This window comes from Harpia harpyja, chromosome 14, assembly GCF_026419915.1.
Source record: "Harpia harpyja isolate bHarHar1 chromosome 14, bHarHar1 primary haplotype, whole genome shotgun sequence".
Classification (NCBI taxonomy): Eukaryota; Metazoa; Chordata; class Aves; order Accipitriformes; family Accipitridae; genus Harpia; species Harpia harpyja.
In genome coordinates, this window is record NC_068953.1 from 16,481,098 (window position 1) to 16,491,814 (window position 10,717).

The 10,717-nt window shown below is 57.3% G+C and overlaps 1 protein-coding gene across 10 annotated transcripts in view; it reads left to right on the forward strand.

Moving 5' to 3' along the window:
- Window positions 1-9,960, forward strand: part of TLE3 (TLE family member 3, transcriptional corepressor) — a 30,569-nt gene extending 20,609 nt beyond the window's left edge. For 7 of the 10 annotated variants that reach the window (XM_052807319.1, XM_052807318.1, XM_052807321.1 and 4 more), the window contains 12 exons: window positions 1,613-1,732; window positions 2,008-2,058; window positions 2,238-2,393; window positions 2,533-2,665; window positions 2,942-3,138; window positions 3,766-3,842; window positions 4,090-4,339; window positions 4,524-4,771; window positions 5,108-5,255; window positions 6,566-6,716; window positions 7,192-7,268; window positions 7,528-9,960. In XM_052807319.1, the coding sequence (XP_052663279.1) occupies window positions 1,613-1,732; window positions 2,008-2,058; window positions 2,238-2,393; window positions 2,533-2,665; window positions 2,942-3,138; window positions 3,766-3,842; window positions 4,090-4,339; window positions 4,524-4,771; window positions 5,108-5,255; window positions 6,566-6,716; window positions 7,192-7,268; window positions 7,528-7,635 (1,716 nt within the window). In that variant the 3' untranslated portion in view covers window positions 7,636-9,960. The remainder of the gene's footprint in view (window positions 1-1,612; window positions 1,733-2,007; window positions 2,059-2,237; window positions 2,394-2,532; window positions 2,666-2,941; window positions 3,139-3,765; window positions 3,843-4,089; window positions 4,340-4,523; window positions 4,772-5,107; window positions 5,256-6,565; window positions 6,717-7,191; window positions 7,269-7,527) is intronic. The other 3 variants (XM_052807322.1, XM_052807326.1, XM_052807327.1) reach the window with 1 other exon arrangement.
- Window positions 9,961-10,717: the final 757 nt, after the last annotated feature.

The window sequence follows — 10,717 nt, forward strand, 5'->3', positions numbered from 1 at the left end:
GGGGAAAAGCTGGCAGGACAAAGCCCGGCTGAGCTGTGGCTTTGCAGCAATTTCCTGCCATCCCCGAGCCCACAAATGGGCCTTTTGAGAGCCGGGGGCGGATGGGAAGAAAAGTGCCATTTAAGGGGGGAGAGGGGAATTGGGCATCATTAACCTCCCCCTTCAGCAGGGAGGGGGCCGTCAGAGATGGGAAGGTTCCCAATCTATAAAATAAAATACGGGGTATTCCCCGTGGAGGTTTAATGCGCACGATAATCAGAGTTAGTCATTCATATTTTCCTAGCCTTGCCTGCGCAATAAAAAATATTTAGTTTCTTGGCGGCGGGCCAGCGGCGGGCTGAATGGATCGATGCCTCTAAATGCTTGACATGATTCTCTGGTAGCTGCGAGGTTTTTCAGCATGACTGCCTGAGAAGAAAGACCCCGGTGTTATCCAAAGCTGCTTATTGGGTACCGAGGAGAAACATGAACTGCTTTAGTTCTCCCTTTCAGCTGGGAAAGAAAGGCAGGCAGAGGAGCTTAGGAACATTTCTGCTTAGCAGGGGTGGCAGGCTCTTCTACAAGACATGAAATGATGGTAATTTCTCCTGCTGCTCCGAGAAACTAATTGAAGGGCATCTGCGCAGGGCCAGGGCTGTGCCACAGGGCGATGCGGTGCCGGGCTTTCTCCGCTGCTCTCGAGGTGGTTTTGCGCTGCCATTTTTGCTCCCAGCGCAGTCCCAGTGCGCGAGGGGTTTTCTGGGGAATGCCAGTGTCTCCTGGGCTTTGCCGCTTGAAGCGAGCACAGAAAGCCCCCCCCTCCGAGCGGAGCTGCACCACAGGGCGCTGGGCTCTGCCCCTCCTGGTGATGTGGATTTTTCCAAACGTTTTTTGGACAAATGTTTTTTGGATGCCCTTTGGCTTAGCAGAGCTCAGCTGCTGGTGCGGCTTGGCCGGGCCTGGGATGAAGCGATTCCTTTGCTCCCCTAACAAATGCTGGGAATGAAGCCCCCCAGCTCTGCCGATGCTGGAGGAAGCACCCGTGGGCTCTCATGGGTGCTAGCCCTTGTGCAAAGCCCTTCCGCTGCCCAGGGCCAGGGTGAAGCTGCGGTGCTCCCCGTGGGGGGCAGAGGAAGGTGGAGATGGGGCTGGTTTAGGGGAGCACAGCTTTTCCCCTCTCTGCATTCACCGGTACCCGCTGGTGGATCCCAGCAGCTGCTGGGGGCTGCTGTAATTGCACGCAGCTTCTTCCCAGGGTTTGCCTTTTTAAACAACCACCAGCTCCTCCCTTTTTTCTGCTCTGCTTTTGCAGTAAATGGGCTCAGGTGTCCAGGAGCAGCCTTGCTGGAATGGAGCAGCTGTGCGGGGCTGCCCCGACAGCATCCCCGGGGCTCAAAGCGATGCCCAGTTTGGTGGTGGCCATCCTCCAGACCAGGCTGGACCCTGTCCCCTGCTCCCTAGCATGGTGGGCTGTGGGGTCTCACCCCACCGCTGGGGCTTTGCGGTCTGGGACAGGGCTGGATTTCAGGCTCGGTGCTGGCTGGAGGGCTGTTTGCGGCACCTTCTAAGCTGCTGCTTGTGAAGTCCTGTTTCCTTCTGTTTCCAACTTAAAAAGTGTCTTCTGTTATTGCAGAATAACTCCGTTTCACCCTCGGAGAGCCTGAGAGCCAGCGAGAAGCACCGGAGCTCCACAGACTACAGCATTGACTCCAAGAAGCGGAAAGCAGAGGAGAAGGACAGCATGAGCCGATATGTAAGTGGCAGGGACGGTCTGCAGCTGGGTCCGGTGGCTGCCGGGGGGGGCTGAGAGCTGCCAGGGGACGCAGCAGCATGAGGCACAGGGCGTGCGGCACGCGTTCAGGTGGGACTTTGGGTGGGAGAAAGCGGGATTTGGGTAATATTTTCCCAAACGTGGTGTGGGTGATGTGTCCTGCTGCGGGGTGGGGGTGGGGGGCTGGCTCCCTGCAGGGCTGCCCCCCACCCCAGGGTTTGGCACCTCTCCACGGTTTAACTCGCTTTGTGTTTCAGGACAGCGATGGTGACAAGAGCGATGACCTGGTGGTCGACGTCTCCAACGAGGTGAGCCATGGGGCTGTTTTGGCGGGTTTGCTCTTCTCCCCGCGGCACGGTGGGGATTTGAGGGGTGGGGGGTGATGCCTCAGGGGCCCCCCGGCACCGGCCCAATTCCTGCCTGAAAGAGGAGCCGGAGGGAGCCCTCCCCGCTGCTGGGGGTGCCAATGCTTTCTCCTGTCTCACAGGACCCCGCCACCCCTCGGGTCAGCCCAGCCCACTCCCCCCCGGAGAACGGCATAGACAAAGCCCGTGGGCTGAAGAAGGGGGACGCACCAAACAGCCCGGCCTCGGTCGCCTCCTCCAGCAGCACTCCCTCCTCCAAGACTAAAGACCTGGGCCACGTATGTCCTTTGCTCTGCCGGGGGGGTCAGGCCCCGCTGGCCGCGGGTACTCGCTGGGTCTAGGGGCTTGCTGAGCAGGGGCTGCAGGTGCCAGCGGTTGAACCTCATCCTTTCTGTTTTTCATCCCTTCTCCATCCAGAATGACAAATCATCGACGCCCGGGCTCAAGTCGAACACTCCGACGCCGAGGAATGATGCTCCGACCCCAGGGACAAGCAGCACCCCGGGGCTGCGGCCGATGCCTGGCAAGCCAACCGGCATGGACCCCCTGGGTGGGTACTGGTCCCCGGTGCCACCTCTCTGCTGCTGTCCCCAGCACAGCTTCAGTCCGTGCCCTCCACTGGGGGCACAGCAGCTTTGTGGGGGGGGTGTCGGGTTTATTGGAGACCTAATCCAGGTCAGGACAGGGGTGCCAGCAGCTCAGGTGGTCCCTGTGTCAGAGGTGGGGTGAGGAGGGAGGTCCAGCCATTGCATCTTCTCCTCTGGGGTGAGTGGGGCTGGATGCTGGTGGGCTCTGTCCCCTGACCGTGTCCCCAACCCTCCCGCAGCCTCGGCCCTGCGGACGCCCATCTCCATTGCGGGCTCCTATGCGGCTCCCTTTGCCATGATGGGGCACCACGAGATGAACGGCTCGCTCACCAGCCCCGGCGCCTACGCGGGGCTCCACAACATCCCCCCGCAGATGAGTGCCGCTGCCGCCGCCGCCGCTGCCTATGGCCGGTCGCCAATGGTGAGCTTTGGAGCTGTACGTAGCACTTTTAGCTCCTTTTCTCGCTCCCGGTGGGGTGGTGGGTGCGGGGAGGGAGGGCGGGGGGGTGTCCCTGTGTCAGCTGTGAAAGTGGGGCTCCTCACCAGCTGCGTTTTGAATCAGCCACCATCAAGGGGTGCTGGGCGTGGAGATGCCTCCCCGTGGGGTAAAGTGCATGTGCTACTACATTGGGGCTTATCCTTCCCCCCGTGCATGGAAAGTACCCACTGTACAGCCCCCTCCCCACTACTCTTGCTAAACATTCAATTGCATGCTGTAAGGCAAAACACAGTCAAAACAAGAAGTAAAATGCTGCTGTTAATGCAGAGATGGGGGTTTCTGCAGCTGGGGTGCTGGGCATGGCTTGGCTGCTCCTGTCCCTGGGGGCTTGGGAACAGCACGGGGAGGGTGAGCCTGTCCCACGCTGGTCCTTGCAGACCCAAAACCTTTGGCTAATTCCCCAGCCCTTTCTGCCGGGGAAAAGATAACAATTAGCTGTTGAGCAGCAAGGGAAAAGGAGCCACCGAGTGTCCCCATGCCCGTCCAGGCTCGCGGACGGGAAGCTGTTTGCTCACGTGCCCTGCTCGTGTCCGACCTCACCTGTGTCTGCGTGTCTCTTGGCAGGTTGGTTTCGACCCGCACCCGCCCATGAGAGCCCCCGGCCTGCCCTCGAGCCTGGCGTCCATCCCTGGAGGGAAGCCGTAAGTCCCTCTTGGTTTTTTTTGTGCACTGGGTAAGGATGAGTGTGCCCGGGAGGGAGATGAGCATGGGGCTTCACCTGGGGCTGGGTCCAGCCAAGCCTCTGGAGAGCAGCTGTGGTCTCTGGTCCCCAGCAAGGCACGACCTGGCAGCCGGGTTGCAATGCCACCCGCCCCCCGCCTTACGCTGGGTTTGCAGCAAACCTCTGTCTCTGGGGCTGACCCCCTCCTGTTCGCCCTTCCCCGGCAGAGCCTACTCCTTCCACGTGAGCGCCGATGGGCAGATGCAGCCGGTCCCCTTTCCCCACGATGCGCTGGCGGGTCCCGGCATCCCACGGCACGCCCGGCAGATCAACACGCTGAGCCACGGGGAGGTGGTGTGTGCCGTCACCATCAGCAACCCCACCAGGCACGTCTACACTGGGGGCAAGGGGTGCGTGAAGATCTGGGATATCAGCCAGCCGGGCAGCAAGAGCCCCATCTCCCAGCTGGACTGCCTGGTAAGGGGACTTGGGGCAGTGCCGCTGCCTTGCGCGGGAGCTGGAGCATCTGTGATGCGTGCGCAAGCCAGCAGGCCACAGTGGATCGCCGCTGGTCCCCAAGTGCATGTCCCCCCTGCTTTCCCCCACTTCTAATGCGGTGAATCATTCTCCGTCCTCCTGCTAATGTCTCTTTCCCCTCCAGAACAGAGATAACTACATCCGCTCCTGCAAACTCCTCCCCGACGGCCGCACGCTGATCGTGGGAGGGGAGGCGAGCACGCTCACCATCTGGGACCTGGCTTCCCCCACGCCCCGCATCAAGGCCGAGCTGACCTCCTCCGCCCCCGCCTGCTACGCCCTGGCCATCAGCCCCGACGCCAAAGTCTGCTTCTCCTGCTGCAGCGACGGCAACATCGCCGTCTGGGACCTGCACAACCAGACACTTGTCAGGTGAGCCAGCTTCGGCACCCTCGACCACGGCAGGAGGGCTGGGAGCACCGAGGGTTGCTCTTCTCCGTAATCGGGGTCTTTCTGGCCATGTCTTGGCGTGAGGACCTTGGGGATGGTGACGAGCACTATCTGGTGATGCTTTGGCTCTAAGTGAGCCCAGCGGGTTCGGCCAGGCTGGTGTGCCTTGGCAAAGGATGCTCCTGGATGGATTTCCAGGTGTGCTTGGTGCAGGGGAGCCTCGTAAATGTAGCCTGAGCACCAGCTCCCTTGAAGCAACCTACGTGCTTTTTGCCAGTGTTCCCCTTAAAGATTTGCATTATTTTTTGTTGTTTGAAGGCAATTCCAAGGCCACACAGATGGTGCCAGCTGCATAGATATCTCGCATGACGGTACAAAGTTGTGGACAGGGGGTCTGGACAACACAGTGCGCTCCTGGGACCTGCGGGAAGGGAGGCAGCTCCAGCAGCACGACTTTACCTCCCAGGTAAGAACGGGGTGCCCTCAGCCCCGGGAGCAGGGAACGTCTTGGCCTCGTGCAGCTCCTCGTGGAGACCCCACGCGGGGGTTTATCCCTGCACAGAAACTGGGGCAGCCTGCTCAGCACTGGCTCCTGTGTGGGTGTTGGAGGGGGCTTTTCCTGCTGGGAAAATAGCCTGCACAGGCCCCTGTTAGATCTGTGTGTGGCTGTACCCACTGCTTTAGGCGTAAGCCAAGAGTGTTCAAGACAGTAGGAGCTGTGGGGCTCCCTGGCTCTTCTTTCAGCTCCTCTTTCATCGCTTTTTCATCCGCTGCAAGACTAGGCTGCCATTAAGAAAGCGGTGCTCGCCTAGGGATGCCCACGGGTGTTACAGGCTGGCTCTGGGTGCCCCACAGGTGGGATGGCTGCAGGGCTCAGGCACCTGCCTCCTCCTGCAGACCCTCCCAGAGCCCTTGTCCAGAGGGGCAAAGTTGGGACCTTGTGTCCTCTCGGCAAGTGCAGCAGTCTCCATGGGGCTGGAGCCATCCTGGCATTTTTAGGTCTCGTGCAGCTGCTCCAAGTACATGGATGTGCCTCTCCAGACCCTGCTGCACCTCCTCAGGGCTGGCCAGCAACCTCCACCAATGTCGTACGGCCGGTGAAACTAGACTTGTGTGATCAGGGTCCAGAAAGGCAGCCCCCCAGGCTGATGCCAAGAGGGCATCCCAGCTGCTGACCCCACGGCACTGGCAGACAGGACATCCCACTGCATTAACACTCGCTGTCACGGACCTGGGCATCCAGAAGCCATGCCACCACGGTTAGCAGCCCATGAATAGCTGTGGCTTAAAGCTTATTTAGTCTCGCTGCCTTCCACGCTGAGTTTTCCACTTCTGGAGGATGCCAGGAAGGTACTTTCTGTCCAAAGACAGAAGTGCTGGCCCTGGAAGAGTCTGTGTCTCATCCAGCAAGAGCCAGGGCTGTGCTGCAGGGGCAGACACGTCCGCTGGCTCCCAGCTTTGATGTGCCCACGTTCCAGTGGCTGGGGACACTCGGTGATTTAAGAGGACCAGGCTACGTCCTTCCCTGCCTGTCGGGCTGTATCTCTTCTGAATTGCTGGCCTCGCTGCCAGTGCTGTGGGCAAAGCCATCATGTTACTAAAATCACCGAGGGGATCACCCCCAGCTCAGCTCGTGCCCAGGCGATCGGCGGCTCTCTGCGATGAGGAATTGCTGGGGACACCGAGGTGGCTGGTGCCTGCTAGGGCAGGGGGCTGCAGGCAGAGCTGGTGGGTGCAAATCCCCCTCCCTGAGCACCCCTCCGTCCCCCTCCACAGATCTTCTCGCTGGGATACTGCCCGACGGGCGAGTGGCTCGCGGTGGGAATGGAGAGCAGCAATGTGGAAGTGCTGCACCACACGAAACCCGACAAGTACCAGCTGCACCTCCACGAGAGCTGCGTCCTCTCCCTCAAGTTTGCCTACTGCGGTAAGCGGCTCCGGCCCTAAACTCGGCTCCTTCGGTGACAGCTGGGGATGCACACGAGGACAGCGGCAGGAAGGGACGATGCATGGCGCGGTGGTGGGGGGCTGAGCAGGGAGGCTTCTGGCAGGATCCGTCCCACGATGGTGCCGTTGGGGTTTATCCCTGTAAAACAATCCTAGTTGTGGTTGTAAATTGCCGCGTCGCAGGAGGTGACCCGATGCCTGGCCCTGTGCGAGTGCGGGGCAGTGGTGGGACTTGTCCCACCAGGAGAGAGGCTGGGATAGCCATCTCTGGGAAATCTCCAGATTTTCCAATTTCTCCAAAATCTCCAATTTCTGAGGGTAAACAGCCAGAAGCCTCCAGGGCCAGGGAGAGGCCGGTTGCAGGGTCCGGCCGGTGGCTTCGGTGCTGCCGGCCACGGGGCAGGGAGTCGGCAGTGGCAGCTTTCGACTACTGACGCCGTGTTTCCCGGGTGCAGGTAAATGGTTTGTGAGTACTGGAAAAGACAACCTGCTCAATGCCTGGAGGACGCCCTACGGAGCGAGCATCTTCCAGGTAGGAGGCTGCTTCTCGGGCAGGGCATGGCGGTGGGCAGCACCTGGACCCCCCTCTTGGCATCAGCCTGGGGGGCTGCCAGCCCTGGGGAGGGGGATATCCTTTTGGGGTGGCCGGATTCGGTACCCAGCGTGTGGGATGTGGTGATGCCACCAACATGGATGCTGCTCGGTGAAACGTGGCTGTGGTAGCCTCATTGGGGAAACCAAACTGATGGTTTTAATTTTTCTCTCTCTGCCCCCCCCCCCCCACTTTCCAGTCCAAGGAATCCTCGTCCGTCTTAAGTTGTGACATTTCAGCGGATGACAAGTACATCGTCACGGGCTCTGGTGACAAGAAGGCCACAGTCTACGAGGTCATCTACTAACCGTGGATTTTATAGCAGGGCTGGCAACTCCCAGCACCGGTGGTGGCAGGACTCGGGTGGCCGGCGGGGAGTGGCCGGGGGCTCGGGGGGGCTGCTGCAGGGCAGCCCCCGGGGCTTGGCTACGGACCGGCACGCTCCGGCAGGGCTCTGCCTCGAGGGCCCCAGCGTACAATACACACGGATTTATTTGGAGGTCTGCAAATATGGCACACATTGAAGCCCTAAACAAATTTTTGTTTGGTTTTAGGGTTTTGGGTTTTATTTTGATTTTTTTTTTTTTTTTTTTTTTTGGTTTTCTGGTTCTTTCCGTCTGCGCTTTGGTGGCACTATAAAGGACTTATTTTTTATTGTGACTTTTTTTTTGTGCATCCTGCATAAGACTTGTGAAAAATGTAAATAATGGACTAGTAAATAGCATTGGAAGGGTGGGGGACCCCTCCCGGTACACTAGTTGTGTATTTTTCGTCTGCTGTAATTGTATTCCACTGATGGTTTTGGTGGTGGCAATTTTTTTTTTTTTTTTTTCCTTACCCTCCCCCAAAGCGTCCGTTGGGACGTGACTTTGCCGTGCAGCGCGTAACCAGGCTGAGCAAAGATGTCCACTGGTGAAAAGTTGTTCCTACTGTCGTACCCGTGCGTTGTTCGGTGTGTTAGTGATGGTGGGACGCTGCTGGGACCGCAGGGGACTCGGTCAGATCCTCAGCTACTGACGGGACATCAGCAACACAATCACCTTTTTTTATATATGGATTTTTTTGTGCTCGTATGTTTGAAGAAAAGGGGAAGCCCACGCTGCGGGATCGTCTGCGCAAGCCCTTCTTGGTCTTCGGACAGAAGCAATGAGGAGTGATTTCAAAGAAAGCATAGTAAATTCAGCTCAGGGAGCCATGAAAGATAATAGCAACTTATGTGTTTTGTATTCAAATGAAAGTAAAGAATTAGAATTGATAACCTTTAAAATACAGTTTTTTTAAAAGCAAAGTTTACTAACAAGTAGGGTTTGTGTGTGGTGGGGGGAAGGGGCTGGCTGTGGTAGGGTCCTGTGGGCTATATATGGTCTTGTGTCTTCTGGTATATAGGTTCCGATGAAGCAAACCCCCTCCCCGCACAGGCCTGCGTTTCAGCATTTTGTACTAAAGGGGAAAAAAAGAAAAAAAAAAAGAAAAAAAAAAAATAATGGGAAATAAAAGTATTTGTGTAGCAGAAGCGCTCACCCTGTATTGTAGCATATGGAAGAGAACTTTTATACTACATTTTTATGGATTATTTTTTAATTTTTGATTTTAATCTGGTCAAAAATAATAATGCTTAGGGTTCAGGTGAGAACTGCCTGGTTTACAGATGGGGGAGAGGAGGATGAAGCAGAGGTGGTCGGTACCCCGGCTGTTCTGGGACGCGTGGTTGGCATCACATCCCTCTGAGCAGCTGCTCTGGAGCGGGGAGAGACAAGTTGGGGTTGGAAGGAGATCTCATGGGAAATGATTTTTTTTTTTTTCCCCATCGAAATAAGAGGTTTTTGAGATTTTTGCCCTTTTCTATTCAAAAGAAAAATTAAGGGGGATGTCCCAGGCAAATGGTGTCTGTTCTGTGCGGCTCGTTAGTGCTCACTGCTTGCTGCCTTGGCCAGGGAGGAGATGGGATCGATCTTGTGCACTAATTATCCAGCAAAGGAAAAAGCAAGCTCTTTAAAACTGCATTTAGGGAGAGTGGTTCTGAGGGCGGTTTGGCTCAGAAAAATGACTCTGAAAATGCCCCTGGTGCCAACAGACCCACGCTGGCGCCTGCTGGGGCGTTCAGCGATGCCCTGTGTGTGTTTTGGGGCTCGTCCCTGGGGCTGGCACGGATCTGCACAGGGGCAGTTCTGCCTGTCCCCCTGCGCCCCAGACCTGGGCCCTTGGAGCATCCCCCCTCTTTGCGTTGATGGGGGGGGTGCCTTGGAAAGGGCTGGGGGGCTTTGAACTGTCCCCATGGCAAACTCCTCCAGCAGTAACGTCACCCCCAGATCGTGTCCCACGTGGTCACTGGTTTGCAAGTTGGTGCTTCATTTTCCTCCAAAAAAATAAAAAAATAAAAATAGAGGAACTGCATGTACCGGAGCTGGCGGAGGGTTACTGAGTCAGACTCCTCAACTTTACACCAAAGTATGTAGCAGAATATGTACAGCTGTTAATAACTACAACTGGTTTTTGTAAAAAAGGGAGAAAAAAAAGAAAAAAAAAAGAATAAAAAGCAAATGTAATGAAGCTCAAATGAAAGCAAAGTGTCTATAAACCATTTGATCTCTGAAAACCTGCACTGAGTTGTTAATAAAAGCAAGCAAAGCAAGAGAGGGCCCGTTGTTCCTGTGCGGCGGGGCCAGAGGGCACAGGACGCCCCTCACCCAGGGACCCCTTCACCCGCAGGAATGACGGCGGAGGTCAGCTGGAGGAAGAACCAAGCGCAGGACTGATGGGAGCAGCCGACTGCAGCCCCCAGCCCTCGGCTTCTCCCCGTTCCCCTGGTTCTGGGGGGCTGGCCGTGCCCTCCTGCCCAGGATGTGCTACCCAGGGACGTGCTCCTTCCTCCTTGGATGTCCCCCCATCACCCTCGGGGCAAGCGAGCCCACCGGCACCTGGGACCCTATTGGTTCTTTTTTCTTTCTGAAGGCATCACCCAGCTGCTTTGTTTTACTGCTGCAAGCCTGCAGGGAGGACTTAGGGATGCAGAGAAAGGGCTGGGAGCAGGGGACCCTGCACCCCGGGGGGATGCCGAAGCGGGGTGCCAGCCCTTGGGGTGCCCGTGCCTGCAGGCGGAATGCTCACCATGGCTCAGGGATGGGGTCGGGTGGCTCCAAAACCACGGGACGTGAGCACCTGCATTCCTGCGCTCTCAGCCCGAGCGCCCCTGACAGAGACAAAGCACTTTCGTTGAACGAGGACATATGTACCGTCCTACGGGGGCTTCCCTGTGATGTATTGAACATGACAGAGCCTGCTGCGAGGGAGAAATAAAAAGCAGGAGCAGCACTCTAACTGCTTGGTTTCCCGATAATGTACAGCGGTAAATGGTTATGAGTGCATTTAAATCTGATTTTAAGCTGGAT